Genomic DNA, 21,292 nt, shown 5'->3' on the forward strand with positions numbered 1-21,292 from the left:
GAACACCTTGGAAAACTGGCTGAAGTATTACAATTATGAGGTTAGTTTGTCGAACTATGTAACAGAGTCTGCATAGAACAAAACCCAAAAGACACTACTTACTGTTCCAGAAACTGAAAACAGAGAGTCTGGATTAAATTGGAATATTCTAAACTTAGTTCATCTAAACATAGAAAAGTTCATGGAGCCCTCACATTAAAAATCTTGAGAAAACAATCTTCAAATTAAAGCATTCAATACTGGTCTTTAAAAACAGACACAGAAACAAACATTGTTTTCATAATATATAGCAAAGTATCATATTGATGTTTCCATTTCCTGACTTGATGCTGTGTTGAATGTGGAAGATGTTATGTATTTATAAAATATTCATAGCCAGTATATTTCTCTCTTAAGAACTCAACTTCAAATTCCTCCCTGGTTGTGTTTTTAATTAAAAACATAATAAGTTAAAAGTCTGCAGAACATTCCTGTAAAACAACCTTATGAACCCTTCAATAATATATTACAGAATTCCCTGTGATCACATAAATTCTAGATCTCTGGGTACTTTTAAAAAAATAATCTAACCACCTCTTACATTTTATATCTTATTTAACTTGAACTTAACATCAGATTTACAAATGGAAACGATATTTCATAAGCCACACAGATCTGTTCTTCTTTACATGGTTAACTTTGTTCTCCAACACGTGCACATTTACTGTTGCATTTGAGCATGACTGTGAGATTCTTCAAAGCTTTATGATTTTAATTTGGAACCAGAGCCCAAGGATATCAAAGAACACGGATGGCAGACCAAAGCTTAATTGAGAGATGGCTCCCCAAAATCGGTACTAGAGGCCTCATATGTTTTTACAGTTGGAATCGGGCAAAATTGAATGGCACCAGATATTTCTTTTTGATAAAAAAAACAGTATCAAGGAGTGTGTGCATTTTTCCTAGGGGTTAATACTTACAGAATTGACAATGCATTTGTTCTCTCCTGAAACTGACCAGCTGATATCTAATACCTCAGTTCCTTAAATATTTCTCAGCTTAAACTGCTGCCTAGTTGCTTTTTTGGACAGTGCAAACAGTGAGAAAAGCCAATCATTTACTATATTTCTATGTTCTAAATCTCTAAGTGCAGTTCAATAGAGTATGTTAATAGAGCAGGCACAAGAGGGCATGGCTTATCATTAAGAATGTCACTGCTTGATGCGTTTTTAGGTGCGAGATGTTATGTGCTTTATTTTTGCGATTCACACATAGATGTGATTCTCAACTGGTCCTCGGTCTAATCAAATCCCAGTAATAACGACAGAATTTTAATTCATTCCCGCAAGCTGTATGACCTGGATGTGATGTCCTCAAGGATTCAGTTCAGTCTAGTAGTGTTATATGTCAGTCATGTTTGCCAATTTATTACTTGTTCCAGCAGCGGAGTCTCATGATGCATGACACAGCTTTGTGTGAGGAGGTCAAAGGATTTGTCTATAGAGGGGTAACAGACAGTGGCACCCAGTACACTCAGCCATTTGTCCAAAGGACAGCAAAAACCACAGTGGCAATGAAAGAATAAAAAGGCAAAAGACTGTCAGTCAATATGGTTTAAAGTCAGTGTGGTTTATAAATATGCAGTTGAATGACAGACATTTGTATAATTTCCGGTGGGTGATGTTAGACAGTAGCCCCCTATTATGAAGCAGCTTGGATTGTACATGTTGCCTACAGTATGTATACTTGGAGGGACAGAGAACTCATGTGCTTTGCTAGTCAGCAGCAATCAGAGTGCTTCCTATTGGATGCACCCCCTGCTATGCCAGGGCATGTGATTGACAACCAAGCACTATTGGAGTCAGTCTGCAAGTAAATGTGTGACTGACTGAGAGTGTGGCCAAAAAACTGGATAAAACTGGCCAAAACACACGTCAAAGTAAGTAACAAATAAGGACAGTAAACAGTTATTTCAAAGACGTGCACATAAAACAAAAATGTCTTCTACTCTAATGCCTTCAATAATGTTTATATTAAGAACTCACTTTTGTAATTCTTTCAGAAGAAGAAAAGGAAGGAAAAAGATTTTTTTGCAATTAGCTTTGAATTTTGTTTTCCACTGGGTTTTTTGTTATTTCTCCCAAACCAACAATGTAAATAACTATAATAAGAGAAAAATATATGTTTATGATCACATAAACACCATCAAAAGCAGCTGAATTTGATCATTGTGCATTCTATTCTTAGACATTCTAATTGAGAGATAACAGACATGGATCACATGGACCATCAGTGGAGAGATGATTCAAACATTATGTGCTGACATCCATGTGCTCAGTCATTTGAGTAAATCTGGAACATTTCTTACGTAGAATAATACGCTGGCAATGTTATTTGGTCTTAAAATGGTACAACGCCAGCGTATTATTCTATGTAAGAAATGTTCCAGATTTACTAAAATGACGGAGCACATACAGTACCTATGCCCTATATTCAAACATTTTCACATCAAGTAAAAATACTATACAGTAATTCTGACACACAAACAGAGGTGGCAGCATTTAGAAATTACATTCATAAACATCCCACTCTATACCTGGACCATATTTAATAGACCCAGGTGGGACAGGCAAACCTGAGGATATACAGAGGGTGCCAATATGTATGAATTATTGTTAAGTCTCCAGGCTCTGTGTGACTAAGAGTACAGAGGGATTCATTCTGGCAGTACCTCAGCTTTGAAAGACAAAACACTTTTCTTTTTATTAAAAGCAGACTAAAAATATCTAGACATGTAAAAACACATTGGAAGAGGCTGTCTAATATGACTCAGTTTAAAACTTTAGTCTACTTGTTCACAGCAATTTTCAGCATCTTCATTACCATACAAAAAGCAAGACTTGGCTCTTACAGAAATTACCGTGACCTTTTCATGAACTAATAATCGTGAGTGCAGCTGTGCGCTGGGATTTACAGGTAATAGAATACTAAAGTAAGTGTAGGTGTTGAGAAATTTGGCATGAAAAGACTTACTCCTTCTAGGCAAAATTCCTATTAATCAATTTCCCAATAACGACATAAAAGTTTTCCTCCAACTTTCCTGTTGAAAATAAACAAAAATGTATCTTCCTGCTTTTCATGTGTTTAAGACAAATGAATTTTTAAGGGCAATTGGACACAATTCTTTTTGGTTATTACTAAAGAGATACAAAATGGTGGCCAAATAATGAATAACTTCAAATATTGAAGTTTTTTCCAAACAGGGATTTGTCAAAGGTCAATTGAATTATGCAGTAATTTCCATGTAACTAACAAATTAGATCAACCTGACAAAAGCCCCCTTTTCAAAAATATTATTTGTAGTGTGATACAAATGAGGGTGATAAGACCTAAACAAACGTGAACTACAGTACAGTACATGACAGCAGCAAATGCTTATGATGTTATTTTTAAACGCAATATTTTAAAAACACATTTATTGTGCTAACATGAATTGCAAGAATTGCAATGAATTTTAAGAGGATGATTGTTTTCAAACTTGCTCAGAGACTTGTATACATTAAGAAACAACAAATTATAAAAATAGGTTTTCAAGTATATTAAACCTGGGTACAAGATTTGCCTAATATTATACTTCCACAGTACTACTATATCTCCAGAATCTAACTGTGCATTAATATTATATAGATCATATCATAGTGATTTGTTTTTCTTTGGTGTGGTGCATACCCAGCATCAGTCTGACTTAATTAAAAACATACTGCAGTATCGTAAATTCAAAGTAGTTACTACATTCAATGTTGTGTACACTTTTTCTTTCAAACCAATGGAAAAAAAAGTGTGGATAATATTACACTGAATTTTAAAAATATCATTTTTAAAGATTATTTTATGAGCTGCACAAGCAATGAAAACATCTGAAGTCAGCTGTAGCTCACAACCACCTGGAGACGTGATGCAGAAAATATGTAGGACTTCAAAACAAATTGAATGTAGAGTTGGGTAACTTTGTAGAGGAGCCCAAAGCACAAAGATCAAACCAGGTAAAACCAGTTTTTCTAACTACGATATCGAAGTTGCACAAAAGAGCAAAGACCAAATCGTCATTTACAGCAGGCACTGTGTTCAAAGAAAAAACCTGATCCTTTTACAGACTGCACTGCAGAGGCAAAACTGTGTGAAGAAACATTGTGGATTTAATTTGCCATCTTTACCGTCAAACTGTTAAACTATTAAAGCAGCAAAAGACGCTCAATGTTAACAATGTGTGATGGGGATAATGACCATAGTGAAAAGAGTCAACTGATTACCTACGTGAATTGTGACAAAGTTTGCTCTGAGGTTTTAAGTTTAATTGTAATAATGTAAGTGAGTGGTACAAAGCTAAAAAATCTGGGCAGCCGTCATTGACTGTTTGGAAAATGGACAAGACATGTACCCCGTGGAGAAAATTGTGGGATTTATATTGGAGGAGGCATCTGTAATGCTAGCTAAACATGAAAGAGCTGCAGTTTGACTGAAGTGTCACTTCGGTGATTTACTCACCAATCTTCCAGTTTGACCCATCGCCAAATCTTATTGGCTAAAAACAATGAATCAGTAATTTCTGCCTTTCTGGAAGATACAATTAAAGCAATACTTCAGACAGTGTGTGAGCTGAAAGAGGAATATACAAATCTGGTTATTTACAGAAAGAGTCACTGGTTAATTCTGGCTGACTGCATTGAGAGTTTTAAGGTACGAAGGAATTCTCAAGTGTAACACTGAGAGTGGCATTTGGGAATGAGTCACTAAAATACAGAACACATTGCTAGAAAAATCTATGACATTTTATTCTCCCGAATTTATAATATATTTCAGTTTCCTGAATTAGGACAACAAATACCACTTCTTGCTGTAATGCTTTTGGCACTGCAGAAAGAGAACTCCAATCTATACAATGCATTCTGCTCTCTGGACCAAGTACTGCAAGATCCTTTTGAAGCCGCTAAACTTTTTACAGTGAAATCTTTTGTATTTCCCAGTGACCTTCCTCTGTCCAAGGTCACAGAGGAGTTCAGGGAGAGTGAGAAGCAGAACTGCTTTGACAGAAATCAAGATTGCTCAAGTAAAAACGTTAATTGAATCTGCAAAAAACTCGAACAGGCATTCAAGGCCAGGTTGTTGAAATGCATCCTTTGTTAGAAATCTTGGAACCAAAAGCCACCATTTTCTGAAATTCTGAAATTTTGAAACCTTTCTGCAAATTATATAATGCACATTGACTCCAGAAAGTTGAGGTGCATTATATGTTGTACTGGATGATACTGTCCAGACACTTTTCAAGTCAATCTGCTGTTGCACTAACATTATCAAACTGTGGTACAGTATATTTTGTTTAACTACAAAGTGAATGTGCATATACTGACCTGGTAGGCTTTAATTTCTTTTGAAATGACACTGGCACTGAGCCCCGATACATGGTGCTATGAATGAGGCACCACATGAGTGAGGCATTCACATGTGCTCAATCAAAATATCCTGAAGGAATCGCTCTGAGAGCTATCAGGTTGATGTCTGTCTAAATATTTCAACTTCAACGATAAGCACAAAGGACTGCAATATAGTGCTGATAAATTCTAAACAGACCTGAATTCATTTGTTAGTTTACTGTTTTTTTCAAGTTGGGGAAACACAGTGCTTTTTTATGTGTAGCATGAGAAAATAATATAGTAACTTAACCACATCTGCTACTAAGTCCTTTAATTTTTTCAAGTATCCATCATGCAATATGGCAGTACCACCACTTTTACTCAAAGGTAAAATTAATTTGAATTTGAAGTACAATGCCTGAAGTGCTTTATTTACTTAGTTTTTGAAAAATAAATGTAGTATGTTTGTGTGGGTTTCCTCCGGGTACTACGGTTTCCTCCAAATGTCCAAAGACATACTGGTAGGATAATTGGTTTCTGGGAAAACTGTCCCTGGTGTGAATATGTGCATGCATGTGTCTCAGTGTGCTCTGCAATGGACTGGCATTCCGAACAGGTTGAATCCTGCCTTGATGGACTGGACACTGGTTCCCCCGCGACCCTAAATTTGATGAAGTGGTTAGAAAATGTGTGGATAGAAACATAGTTTAAAAACAAAATGGTGGCTCGCAAGTGCCAGAACAGTTCAGTGACAGTGCAGGCTGAGCCTTAAGGTCCAGGTATCACTGGCTGGATTGTGTTATCAGCCTGTTATGACCAGGATTCCCTTAAGCAGTAGAACACAACTGGCAGGATACTGCTTGGATTGGGCTGGGCGTTAGATGGCCAGGGACCTCTTGGTTACAGCTTATCACCAAGTCCTGTGTTGTGCTTGCATGCTTGCAGTGACATCCATGAGAGTCAGGTTGCTCTGCAACTCTGTGCTAACTCTCCTTTAAAGCAAGATGAAGACTGCAGACCAACAACTCTGAAAGGTGTCGAAGGAGGGTATTTGCAGGTTCTCATTCTCAGTCATAAAAATAATTTAACAAATACCTTCTCCATTTATTTGGACGTGGTTCTTTATAAACTAGTGCTTCACATACAGTACTTTATATTGTATGGCATAGTGGTTGATTATCTAAGAACAAGTGAATCATAGCAATAACTCTGCATCAGTGATAAAGGAAAAGTACATTGTTTACCAAAATGGTTTACAATGGTGAACTACAGTTTTGTGTCAAGTGTAAAGCATTTTAAGAGCAGTGATTCTATTCAGTGATTGGGTGTTGATGGGCTTTCACATTGTTTCACCATGGATTTAGTGTGGACCCACTGGACGCTTGTTTCACTTTGGCTGTTAAGAAGATGGATTACGTTCAGGCAAACATCACATGTTGAGAAAATTTCTGTCTCCTATGTATCTATGAGGTGGTAAGGTACAAATTTGCTACTATATTTACTCTAAACGACAAACACAAAGACAGACATCAGAGACTGCAGTTAACTCTTGGGCTCTTTTCTGATTCCTGAAATATGGATACCTTAATAATAATGTACTTATGATTGTCTACAGCCAGCTTACTTTAAAACTGACCATTATTTATTTTAAGTCCATATTAATACCTTATAAAACTCCTTTTATGCTCTGTAGTATCTTACCTACATAACCTGGGGTCCCACATGCTGTGGACATGACGTCTCCTGTGCCCTCCATTTTGGACAATCCAAAGTCACTGATCATGATCTTGGACTCATCCGCAGGGTTAAAGTATAAGAGGTTTTCTGGCTAAAGAAAAGGAGAAGACACATGTGGCAGGCTATTACAGTAAACATACTAATAACCACAATCCATTTTAACTGATAGATAAATAATATATTTCCAAAATGACAATGAGGGTTAAAGTCTGTATCAAAACCTGGAACTCCAGTAAACCTCAGCACTCTCTGTACTGTTACATCTAACAGCCTTAAAGTGCAATATTAACATGCTGCCTGTTTTACTACAACATTTTTATACCACTCTTTAAGAGCAACATTCATTTGATCTAATAAGATGTACGAACAGCTGTTTGAAATTAAAGAGATCCTTTTATGTCATGAAGATTGAGCCCTATTTAGTGTTTACAAATACATTTAAATTTAAAAACAGTAACTGTTATCTTTTATTTTCAGCTTATGCAATATACAGTACATTTTAGTCATTCCAAAAAGATTTGGGACAACTGGTACTGATATACTAAAAATATCCTTGCTTAAAAATCAGTAATGTTTTAAGAGAATAGTATTACCTGAAAAATATTTGAGCACAGAGTTAAATACTGTCAAGGTAATACACTTACAGTATACATTTGGTAACAGATTTCAAAGTTTAATAGAACTATTATTTTAATGTTCAGATTTTTTCATTTGGAAAAGTACAGTATGCATTGATCTTTAAAGCTTACTTCCAAACTTCACATTATTATATGCATCAGAAGGCCAGTAGCTTTTGTTATAACTTAGAGTTTTTTTCATTGTAGCTGTATACTATACACAATGTGGCAAATAGTGACAGTGCCAAAGATCACAGCTTTTTTCTAGTCCTGTATTTATAGAAGTTTAAGTGTACAATTAATTATATGCTAGAAATCAAGGGTCTATGCTGAATGAAAGGGAAATAACCAATGAATTCATACAGTAACTGTATACAACAGAAAAAAATCTCCAAGAGACAAAACAACTAGCCGAGCTGTGTTCGTGCAGATACCTTTCTTATGATGCTATTGAGGAAAGCAGATGGAGAACACACAATCTGAAACTAACATGACAGCTTGTCTTAAGGAATGTGGTTTTGACCCAGACCTTGGTAAAATCATATTTAATCAGTGACATATTTGTCTCATTTATGTGATACAGAAAAGTATAAGACCCACATTATAAGACAGCAGATCTCTTACATAATTTATATTCTTTGATTTAATATTATCTGAAATAAGAAGGAATACAAAGCAAGAAAAGCTACCTTAATCTGCAAGGTTTACAGTCCAGACATGTTCAGAGCTGTGACTAGGATGCCTCAGGAGGTGGTACAGAGTTGGCAAAGAGTTGTAAGGGATGGGTGGGCTCGAGCTGGTCACCACAGCTGCCAAACCACAGCAACCTGCTGATTAATGCCTAGACAAGCTGCGCCCTTCTACAGCTGTGGTACTCTGGGGCTCACAGTGTAAATAATAAAGAGGTTCCGTAGGAGAGTGTGTATAAGCTCTATCACTTCTATGTTGGTAGAACAGTTACACTGGTAAAGCAGTTGATTAAAGACTGGTGATTCCCATTCGGAGTGAGCTTAAAGAAATATACCAGCCAGTTCAACATTTACCAAAGAACATTATCAAGCAATCGGAATGCTGTTCTGTATAAGCTATTACCAAACAAAGGAGCTTCAATGAATGAAGTGTTACCTTGAGGTCTCTGTGCACAATGCCCATATTGTGCAGATAATTGACTGCATCCAGGACCTGCCGTATCAGAGTGCTAGCATCCTGCTCTGTGTAAAATCCCTTTTCCACTATTCGATCAAACAGCTCACCTCCAGAGACGCTGTGAAAGAAGAGAATAAAAGAGTGCTTGCTTTATCTGACAAAAAAACATACCACATCTGTATATAACATTCACAAAACAGATTATAATGTTAGGTAATCTGAGGAACAATATGAGCAACAAATCTCTATCTTAGAGTGGTTGTTATGCCAAGGTGATTTTCTTGGAGCAGAATTATCCTGTTCAGTGTAATTTCCATTGTTTATGTTGCAATGGAAGATTCTATTTTAATTTCAGCAATAAAAGTAAGAAATGCTACTTGATGGAAAAGAATACTTAACTTTATTTACTTTAACATTAAGTAAGAACATCTTTTCCATACGGATAAAAATGAGTTGCAAGATAAGGGTGCTGATGTCATTAAAAAAAAAATCATTAATATCCTCTTCTCATACTATATATTTGTTTTAAGGAAGTACAATCTGTGCAATAGATATTTCATCTCTCATATTATTATTATAAAATTACATTTAATTTTCTACCCATTTCAAAGGCTTTCATTTCAGAGTTTTCTTTGCTATATGCTGTATGTAGACATCTTGTGCAACGATCCACAGAAAAAAAAGAAAAACATTAGAATGGAATCGAAGGGGGGAGAATACACAGAAAATACAGAAAGATAAACAGGTTGTTAAGACAAAAAGAGAACCCCCAAAAAACAAAACATCAAAGGACTGAGTAGTTAAGGGCTTACACTTAAATATTAGGAGTTCTAGAAATGCATGGGAAATACATGAGAGTAGCAGGCAATGATGATGTAATTGGAATTTACATGGCTAACGTACAGGGATGAAGAAGAATAAAATGTGATGGATACATACAGTAGTGTTTCAGAGACAAGAAAAACAGAAGAGGGGCAAGTGAAGCACTACACATCAAAACCAGTATTCAGGCAGAGCAACATACAGTAACCTAGTGGAATTAACGGTCTTGGAATTTATATGGGCTGGACTTACTGTAAGGCATGTGTTAAGTAAATGCAACAGGCAACTTAATTAAAATATTAATTATAACTGAACACTACATGAGGGGACTAGGAACATGTGTGTAAAGAAAGAAGATATTCTCATGGGAGATTTCAACTTTCCTCATAGACTCAGAAAATAAATAAGAATATCTGGAGCAGAAAAACATATGTATGGATAATGACCTATTCTTTACTCAGCGTGTCAGAACACCTAAATGAGGGAATGTGTGTATTGATCTAGTCTTTATAAAGCATGACAGAGTGAGGGAAACAGAAATCATTAGGGAGCTTTGATCAGTGTATGTAGCTTGATGTATACTGTAGACTTGTACAGGCACAGTCTGAAACAAAGGCCTAGAATTGAAGGAAAGAAGTCTATGTAGTGTAGAAATGAAACAGAACTTTTATAGAATAGCAATGGGATATGACAGATACAACATCAGAAAATGGGTAGCAACAGAGATGGCATTTTAAGCACAGAACAGATTAATCCCAAGTGGAAGTAAATCAAATGTTACAAAGCAGTTTCCCATATGATCTACTGTAATAAATAAATATACATGCAGGAAGAAAGTAAAGTATTAAATAATTTTAAAAACAGGATCTAATTAAAGAAAAGGTATGTAATAAATCTGAAGAACAAGCAAAATAGCCATTCAAAGGGCCAAAGGGGATAAAGAGAGCCTCATTAAAACAGAGACTAAAATCAATACAGCAATTAATTGTTCATTTCAGAGTTAAAACAGGAAAAGAAACGGGAAAGAATAAAAGTAAAATGTATCCCCGTCAATGGGGAACCTAGACTTGTAGACTTGGATATGGTACGGGGTAAATATCTTAGTCAGGGATGAAATAACTAGTGGAATACTGGAGGGATCTGTATGAGGTTTGTATCGGGATTCTGGTATTGCTGGTTAAGTCAATTTTGAAGATGATACAGGAGGATCAGCAACCACTGTAGGACAGGAACAAGTAATAGGTTTATTCCATGCTGAAAAGAGAAGAAAGAAAACACGTTTCAGCTGTGGAGCCTTCTTTTGTTGTGAAGAAGAAGAAGGCTCCACAGCCACAACGTTGTGTTTTCGTTCTTCTCTTTTCAGCATGGAATAAACCTATCACTTGTTCCTTTGCAGCCTATGAATGCGTACGCAGCTACCCACCTGACCTGTAGAACCGGACTTCACAACCTGTGTTCCTTTGACATTTCAGATTTTTGCCACAACCAGCTTCTTAATTATTTGACTAATAATCAGAAGGATCAATACAGCAATTGAGGAGGAGGTAATAAAATTATCGTATTGAGAAGACTGGAAGGGCCCCAGCTCAGTAGGCCTGTAGTAGAAGCTGCATTAATTACAATGAAAAAGTATTTGAATAGAATGAAAGATTCTGCAAACGCCTTGCAGATGCACACAAGTACAGAATCTCACAGGCAGGTAACAAAAACATAAACTATAGATACTGTATAGTGAGACTTGTGTCACGCCACGCACTCGCCCTCGCAAACGCCATTACATTCCCAAACCCACTGTTTCACGATCTCATTCCTAACTGAACCCATCACATTCTCACAAGTACCAGATTCCACAGATTCTCTCTCCTGAACCAATTATCCAACCACGTCCCCCTCCCTTCACTATTTAAAGTTCCCTCATGCACCAAACCATGCTCACTATTGAAAAGCCGCCTATATTGCGTGTTATTTTCTTGTTGGATTTCCCGGTTTTTGGACTTAACTCTTCCCTTTTGATCTCGCCTTTTGGATTGTCTTCTCGGTTTGTCTCGGCCCTTTCTGGTTTACTGATCTCTTGCTTCTCCTATCGACCTTGCTTCTGGATTACGATTTTGGAATGCACCCCGCAGAGTTCATGGCTACGCACAGGAACCCCGGAGAACTACCTGCCGGATCCCTGACAACTTGATTGAGAATATTTATTACCACATAAAATTATTGTTGCTCTAAAATCAACCCAGAAAGACACTCACATGCATTCCTGGGTTTAAATGATCGTCCTATAATGGTAGGCTGAAAGAACTGAACCTTTTTAGTAATGAACAGAGAAGACTAAGAGGGCCCGTGATACAAGAATTACAATTTCTCAAAGGCACTGACAAAGGTAACCAGTGGACAGTGAAAGAGAAACCACAGGACAAAAGTGGAAACTATGTGGAAGTGCACTTAAGATGTGAGGATAGGAGGCACTTCTATACAGAAAGGGATGTGGGAGAACAGACCGAAATACCCAGCCGTGCTACTGAAGCTGATGCCTTGTCCAGAGATGCCTGGATGAGATCGTCATATCAGTTAGCACCTAGAAACCACACTGACCAAATGGCCTCCTCTTTTTTATAACCTTTCTTGTGTTCTTATTTTCATTTAATTAACATGATTGTGGATTGTATATTTTATGATTTGAGAAGACTTGACATGGTTGCTAAAGTAAAAAAAAAGTTACTTTTAATTTGCTATGATTATGCCTAATTGTAACTCATTAGTTCCACATTGTAAGCTGCTGGAGTACGCATCTGCCAGCAACATTCCTTGCCTAACAATAAAATTCAGCTTTTATGAGTCTTAAGGAGGGGTTATAATATACTTAATGACTAGAGTTAACATGTTGGAGGGCACAATTTAAAAGGCCTCCAATCAAAGTGTACTGTACCTAGAAAAGACTATCGATTTTGTAAGTTTAAAACTTAATCAGACACAAGTTCCCCAAGAGTTCATTAAACAGAACGCTCTCACTTTTGACATAATGGAGGTGTTAACCCCCATGCCCCGGCTATATTCCATTCTTGCATTTTACAATCTGGCCTATCTACAGTTCCCTCTTAATTAAATTGGTGAAGCAATTCTTGCATGTCTGCCTGATCTGATTTGTAGCAGGGCTGCTGGTGCATAATGTCTCCCACATGTCTCCCAGGTGGTACTGCACTCAGTGGCAGATGAAGTTTCCTATGTGGAAAGTAAGAGGAGAATCTAGCTGAACAATTAAGAAACTATTATTATTATTAATTTTGCTAGTCAGAAAATAAACAGAGTTTGTCTATTCCCCAGCCAGACTTCCAATCTGCAGGAAGACAGACACATACTGTAAGTGGCTTTATACGCAGCTTTATTTCTTAAGCATATTGATGTTTATTTTGCTGTAAGATGATAACATTCCTAAATTTCATTTTTTCTGATGATTTACTGTATAAATGTAGAATAATAAGATGAACATCACAAATGACTGTTTTTCACTAGTGAACTCAGGGGAAATGGTTCAATAGAATTGTTGACTCATAGATCACTGTGGTAGGGGGCGCTGTTAGCAGGTTTGTGCCAGCAGGTCTTTTTGAAAGATTGAATAAGATGCATCCCAACTCTGTCTTCTTATATGTTCCTTATAGCTATTTGTGAGGTGGTATTCTCTAATACGAACAACTGATATTCAGAAACACGTGATGAAAAACATTATTAAATCAATAACTGTGCAAAACCAGCCAAAAGTCGGCAGAACTCTTAAAGGCATGCCTTTGGTTAACCCGAAGGTGCTTTAATGAAATGACACCACAAACAGGTACCACTAACTAGTAAGGGAGGAGCAATTATGAATAGGTACAGTATAGGAGAGACAACATTCAGAAGCAGCTGTGTTCTGGAGAACAAATACAGATGCAGTCACTGTTTCCCTACTGTACTTCTTTAAATCCACTTAATATGAAATATTAACATTAAATTAGTTAATGAAGTTTTGTTAGCTGAAATTAAAAATAACAGAAGCATAACATCTCTGAATGTCATAAATGATATTTATTTACAAATAGAAATATATTACACAGTACATGCTGTACATAGCTGGTAGTGGTAGTGACTGTAAAAACAAAAAATATGGGACATAACATTATTCCACCTTCTTCGTAAACATTTTTGCATCAAAATCTTTAACTCTGTCACTTTCTGTGGTTATTTTGGAAACGTTTTTGACGTGCTCGTTCTAACTACTGTATATAAAGTTTACGTATTCTATTGTTCCACTTGTTCATAAATATCTGTATCAAATTCTTTAACTCAATCACTTGTGATTATTTTGGAAACTGCAAACAATACATGTTCATTTTAACTACATTTTGCTGTCATTATTGTTATAATGGAAAATAAAAAGCTCATATTTTGTAAGGTCATTCCACATCATTCCACCCAGTCAACTTTGTACAGTACAGTGGAAAAATGCTCGCCTGCTACTTGGAAGGTCCCAGGTTCGATTCCTGGTCAATACACAAGTTTTATTATTAAAAATTAAAGCAGGGTTGTTTCACAGAGCAAAACTACTCAGCCAGATATATAAAAATAGCAAATTATCATACTTTGTTTTGATCGCAATGGTCTTTTTCTCAGGTTTACATTCACATTGAACTAACCTATATTTTGTCTTAATTCTAATTTCAACAACAAGAAATGAATATTTTTATTTAGATTTTGATTATAAAATACTGTATACACAGTATCATACTGTAGATACTTTAAAACCGTAGCTATCGTATATATACCAATTGTACTGCGATTTACTGCTTTTCTTTGAAAAACATAAATATAAAACTAAATATAGATCTAACGTGACAATGACACAATCATTGTTGCTCCGGATACTCCTATTACAGTGAATCATGTAGAGTTTTTCTGACTTGTCCTTGATTGTCCCACCCAGTGGACTTCTTAAGAATGAACAGTAAAACACGAACCAGAGGAAACAAGGAGAAACTACACAGGAGTCCATTTAAAACAGAGAACAAGAGACAATGTTTTACAGAAAGTATGTTGTGGGAGTATGGACTACTCAGCCAATACCTTGGCTGGCATTGAAGAAAAATATCAGATGAGATCAATCAGCTACTAGCTACCAAATTCTAATACCCCTTAGACCTAAACTTATTTTAATTTGGATTTTCTAATCAAGTGGATATTCAGTTATATTCAGGGCACAGTCTTATGCTCTGACACTGAACAACTCTCCTGTCCAGATGACTCATCATTTAACAATGGAAGCAGGCTGCCTCACAAGCACTTCCTTAATCTACAAAAAAAAACACACACTGCAAAATTTGCATATATCTCAGAATTCTGTTCAAAATAACTTTGACCAGCTGAAGCTCTCATTCGTTACTTGATTCCCTTTCACCATCATTTAGGAATTCTTAAGGGACAGATGTTCTTCTCCAATCCCCCATTACTCACAGCCGTTATCACAATCCCCAACCTGCGATGTCAGTAAGCATACTGTTAAAAATACTACCCACCGCTATTTATTAATCCATTTACCATTCATTTTTTAAACTACTTTATTAAGTACAGGGCTGTAGGGCAACTGGAGCCTATCCCAGCAAGCAACAGGTGCAAGATAGTGTCCACCCTGGACATGATGCCAGTCCATCACAGGGCACACACAGACACAAACACGCACACACTCACAGCAAGGCCAATTTTCCCAGAAGCCAATTACCCTATCACTATGTCTTTGCACTGTGGGAGGAAACCACTATTTATTAAGAAATTAATTTATTAATCTTTTTCTACCATAAATACATACAATCCTTTTAGTGTATTACTTTTCTTATCATATCTGTATACATACTTGTATTCACCATAGAATCTGTAATTGTGATAGTTGTTGTTTGGAAAGAACAGAGTTATGAAAGAAAAAGATAATTAAATCTGTATATAGAAGGGATTTCAGCCTCTGAACCCTTCTTCTTCCTTTCTCATTTGACAATGGTACTTTTCTCTGTTGGCAAGGAGTATCATGATGAGCAAAAAACATGACCGTCTTGAAAGGAAGCTTTTTATAAAATCTAGCTATTTACATTTGCTTTACATCAGTTCTATAAAGCATAACACTGCATGCCTTATAGTTTGTACGGTGTTTTTGAACACTGTATGCATGTCATTAGCACTATCTTCCCACATCATGTGAATACATTACCATTCATTTTGCATATTCAGTAGACGCTAGTGAAGTAACTGTCTTATTCTTCCTACTATTAGTCAATATCAAAGAGTCTTAATGCAGATCTTCAGCATTAAGATGCATCATGTCATGGTACCAGCAAAATCTAAGCCCTTAGGCTACATACAGTATGGTCATTGTGTTCTAAAAACGATTCATATTATTAAGTATTTTTCACCCCTGACAGCTATATTCACAGCATGTCTTTTTAGACACTGAAGTTTTATCGTGGTGAGCTATAGTTTTGCAGCTTTTATCCTCTATTTAAGACACTTACAGTAGCAATTTCATTTTTGTGCCAGTTCATGACACTTTTGGAACACATGCTTCAGTAAGCAGCAGACTTGAGAGGCTAAGTCAAAAGGTTACTGTATGTCACGATCCATTTTAATTAAACTGGACCAGGTGCTCATTCTGCACTCTCTTTGATTTCAAAGCATATGAATTAACATGATCAGGGTTTTTTAATGAGTGATACTCTTTGTAAGTATAACTGTCATTTTCTGTGGACATCTGGATGCCTTTTAATCTAGGGGATTTGATTGATCTATGGAGCCACACAAACACTTGAAATAAAAATGAGTGCACTTCTCCAAAAAATAATTACAAAAGATATCTGTCAAGTCAAATCGGCAAAAGAAACCACGTAATTCTTGATATATTTACAATCTAAGTTTGTGTTTAATTGTTTATGTTTTATGGTTTATAGCTCCCCCTTCTGGTACAATAAACAATAATATCTATTTCAAGTGGTACAGCAACAGAAAAAAGAAGAATGACATTATAATGTGTTCCAAAAATGAATTCATTCCATTGCTGTATAAGAAAGCTGCTGTTATCATCTTAAAAACAAAACTGCTATCTTCTTTTTTTCAAATTCTGAATATATTGCTCAGTATATTGGGGATTCAATGTTTCTAAGCATTTCAGAATAAAGAAGAGATTAAAAAGTCAGATATTAATTTTTTTTTTCCTGGCATAAAATATATATACATATCGAAAGACAGATAAAGGTTCTTCACAATGAAAGGTGTCCCACTCAGATTGGGTGCATGCCTAAACTTGAGTGCATGCCTAAACTTCCTGTTTGTAATTTATAAAATTAAATCACCAATTTGTTATTCTGATTTGTCTCTTTCCAGAGCTGCTCCAGTTTGTTTTTTAGAGACAGATGGCTTCTCCGTACTTGCTTCCCTGCTCATTTTGTTCTGCCATACCAGGATGATCTGCTGGGCAGAAGAACACTATACCTGGCCAACAATTTTCTAGACGGGACACTAGAAATTTTAACAATGACACTTTTACAGTTCCTAAATCACCGTTTCGACCACTTTACCACACGTCTTATTTTCCGAATCCAAACAATAGAGGCTTGTGTGAATTTCTCTGAATCTAGTTCATACTATTTTTAAATTATTAGGCAACAATTGACTTTCGGAAATTTGTTTTGTTACAGACACACGAAGAACAGATGGATGAATTGCAAGGAAAGCAATAACTTTTAGTTCTCTTTCTAAATAAGAAATAAAAGGCTTTGTGTTTAATACAAATGCATACAATGCTCTTCTCCTTCAACTTGGCATACAGAGTGCTAATTAACAAATGGGATATACACATGTACGGGCCCAAGGTTATAGCAAGAGTGCCGGATCCAATTAGAGTTGATTCAGATGAATACTCTGAGGGGTTTCTTCAGAAACAGGGACAGAGATGAGCTGTAATATGCTGCTCTTCAGAGCTGGTACTGACATATTTTTGCTTCAAGGAGAACTGGGCAAAACCACTCCATTGCATTTTGGGAAATAAAAGTTACAGCTTGATGGACATTCTAAGTGACCTTATTTTATAATACATTTATTTTTAAATTACAGCTACTGCAGCCATACAATATTCTTTTCTATACAAATCTTACGGTCATCTGTTAATAATGATTAAAATGGAATTGTTTTATTCAGATGGTGTAAAAATGCAGCTACAGAACCTGAAAGGCAAAAAGTGATTTGACTGGTGTTGTGCATCATGCATGCAACTCTGATAAATTAGTATTACTCACAGAACAGCAAGTTCATTATTTTGAAATAATTGAATTTGTATTCAGGGAACAGACTACAGAAGGACCAAATTGCTTTAATGTTGGGCAAATCAACGAAACACTGCCACTCTCTGTATTAGTGTCACATACTTTTACATAATTTACCAGCCGGAATGTTTTTTTTCTTGAATTTATCAACGTACAGTCAACCTTGAAAGCTAGCACCTGGAATTTTAAAAATAAAATGAGGATGATGATTGCTCAGATGGAAAAACTAACACCTCATTTTTCGATCTTATGTTCAGTTGAAACATAATTATACACAACCTACTAAATCCCCTGCATCTTAGATTACTAAAATGACTTAGGCTAGAAACAGCTGCTGTGTGGTGTGTAAGATGACTGCTCACAATATGCTCTTTGTAAGTTCCACTTTCAATCCCTGTACTATACTGTAGGAAAAACATGTATCATACATGTAAAACTGCTGTATTTGTGGCAAAGAAGGTATTATTTTTCATAAAAAGTCTAATATACATGGTAAAAGCCTTTTTATAACTTCACTTCAGTGCCATTTTCTATATTTGTGAAATCACTGATTTGATTCTGCTATCATAAACAAATTATCATACTCCCATAACCTCTATCATTGTGGATAAATTCAGCAATCCAAGTAAAAGATTAAAAACGAATGATTTGAAACTTGTTTCAGACATTAGACTCTCTATTAAATAGTTTTCAGTTTCTTTCAGTGCCCACCATCTCATTTGTCATTCTTCCTATAAAAGCTGGGTTGTATAGTTTAGTGTCCTACATCAAACTGTAGTTTCAAATGTATTTGCCTACAAGTGCAAAAGTCTTCCAAAAACATTTTACTAGTTTTGCAAATAAAAAGACTTCTGTCTATATCTCATCAATTTGTTTTCTTCCTCATTGTTAAGATGTCAGAATTGTAAATCACCTTTTTTTCCTGCTATTTGATAACAGCATGTTCAATTGTATTTTCCTTTCAAAAGACTTTGAACAGAATTACTGTCACAGCAACTGCAAGTCACCTTTTACAAAAGAAGTGAAGCTCATAGGAGAAGAATTAACCAGTCTATGAGATGGGTGTCATGGTGTCCTTAGATGCTTTAGTCAGGCATTCTTGTGTGTTACTTCTTTTTCTGCCTTTTTTTTCACTCTGTTAAACCAGTTTGAAATATGCTGTCATTCTATCATGCTTTCAGTCTATAAATTCATTTATTGTAGTTATAATCTAATCAGCAGCATGACCAAATCAGGTATAAAATACATCACGAGTGTCTAACTGTGTGTTAATACCTGTAGGTGGGCTGTACTTTGCTGTATTATAAGGTAGTAAAACCCTTAGAGCACAGGTCCAGTATCACAATCCAGTTGGTCTTATAGCACACCACGAAAAACCAAATACTGGAAATATTGTTGGTACTGCTAATCTATAGTTTAAAGTCTTGAAGGCTAAACCTCTTAAAGGCAGACACCATTTTATAGCAACTTGCACTATTAACTGAGGAATCCAGTCTTGTTGCTGGGTTATATTTACAGTAGCTGCAGCTGGACTTTGGATACAGTAGGTATTAACACTTAAAATAGGTGTGTTACAGTACTTATTCAGACAAATCAACTGTCAGTCTCGTAATAGAGAGAATGACTGCTTACTCAAGGGTGGATTCCCATTCCCAAGATATACATTGTCCTCAAGCTTGCTGTTTTTGATTGTTGGAAAAAAGAAGATCAACCAGATACAATCCCAGGATCAAGGCATGTCCTACACTGCTAGGCAGAAAGAACTGAACTACAAGAGATGTATTGAACAGAGAGGTCTGAAAGGAGATTTGCTTGAAGTATTGAAAAGCCTAGAAGGCGTTGACAAAGTCAACCTAATAGATTCATTAGTATATAATAACTTGGTTTTGATTGTGTCATCCTTTATATTTATGGGTGCGCCACTATTAGAATTGAAAATCGTTCAATTCAAAGGAGTTTTCAGATCAGTTAACAGACAAATAACTCCAAATCAAAGTAAACAATTAGTAACAGGATGAGCTAAGAATTTACAGAAATATGTCCAACTACTGTATAAAGCAATCACCAGGGACAGTAAATGAACACAACCACATTCAATTTTAGGATCTTATATACTGTATATATAAAAATGTCAGAAATTAGCCTAGCAAATAAGCCTTAAAAATGCTCATGTCGTCATGAGACAAAGACCTAAAACCTAAAGCACAATGGGGGAACAAAATAGCTGTGATATGTTTGGCTGCCATTCCATTTAAAATCTGTATATAATCAATGAGATATTGAAATTAGTTCTGTGCAATTTAGTAATATGGGTTTACAGTTTTAGCTCCTTCTACACCACCCACAAATGTGACATTTGTCTTGTGAGACCAGTAGAAAGGGCATTCAAAAAATTCATTTTGGATAAAATGAAAACAAGTGACAAAATTATACTATTTTAATATCCCTAAAGAATTAAACATATAATGTTTTTAATGTGGGAGTGTCAGAATGGAGTCCTGAATCAGGAATGACACCTATATATTTTACTCTGTATTTTAGATTGGGACTCCAGGCACATACTGTACAGTAAATCTACTCTTGTATAGTGAAGTTGTTGCCTAGAACCTACTGTTAAACATCCTTACTTTTGGTATTACGGTATGGTACTGGAGCCTGAGTATTAAGAGTAAAGTGAAATTGGCCATGATAGTTAATATTGCTAGTAAAATAATTGGTGGACCACACAAACAGCTTAATGAGCTGATTATATTGCTGTTAAAAAAAAAGTTCATCGTATCATCGTATTCAGAGAAGCAATTTACAGTGCCTATGGCCAAGAAAATGTATGCAAGGAATATTTTGTTCCTTGTGCAATCAGTATATAAAATGCAGCTAAGTGACTGTTTTTTCTATTTAGGGAGCTATCAGATTACACGTAATGGTAGTGTAATTTGTGCAGAACGAAATGTGTGTATACAGTACATGCTGTTGCATGTCTTTTGTTTTGAATGTGTATTTATTTATGTCCTTATTTGTTTTTTGTAGTTTTGTACAGTAGCACCAAAACAAATTTCCATTCCTTTAGATGGATAATAAAGTTCTATCTTATCTTATTAAGATTGATTGCTTACCAAAATTTAATAGCAGGACTTTTTTATGTCATATAGATTGTGATGTGATGTTAAAGATATCTCTTCATCACCAAGTTACACCAAGATATACAACTGGGCATCATCAGCATACCAATAAAACTACAAAAGGTAACATG

At 35.8% G+C, this 21,292-nt stretch overlaps 1 protein-coding gene across 3 annotated transcripts in view; it reads right to left on the reverse strand.

Annotated features, from left to right (window-relative positions):
• The window catches only part of camk1da (calcium/calmodulin-dependent protein kinase 1Da), a 141,298-nt gene that overhangs the window by 28,306 nt on the left and 91,700 nt on the right, over positions 1-21,292 (reverse strand). For all 3 annotated transcript variants that reach the window (XM_088645297.1, XM_088645298.1, XM_088645296.1), the window contains 2 exons: positions 8,870-9,008; positions 7,092-7,218 (listed from right to left, as the gene is read on the reverse strand). In XM_088645297.1, the coding sequence (XP_088501423.1) occupies positions 7,092-7,218; positions 8,870-9,008 (266 nt within the window). The remainder of the gene's footprint in view (positions 1-7,091; positions 7,219-8,869; positions 9,009-21,292) is intronic.

This window comes from Lepisosteus platostomus, chromosome 9, assembly GCF_059453375.1.
Source record: "Lepisosteus platostomus isolate fLepPlt1 chromosome 9, fLepPlt1.hap1, whole genome shotgun sequence".
Lineage (NCBI taxonomy): Eukaryota > Metazoa > Chordata > Actinopteri > Semionotiformes > Lepisosteidae > Lepisosteus > Lepisosteus platostomus.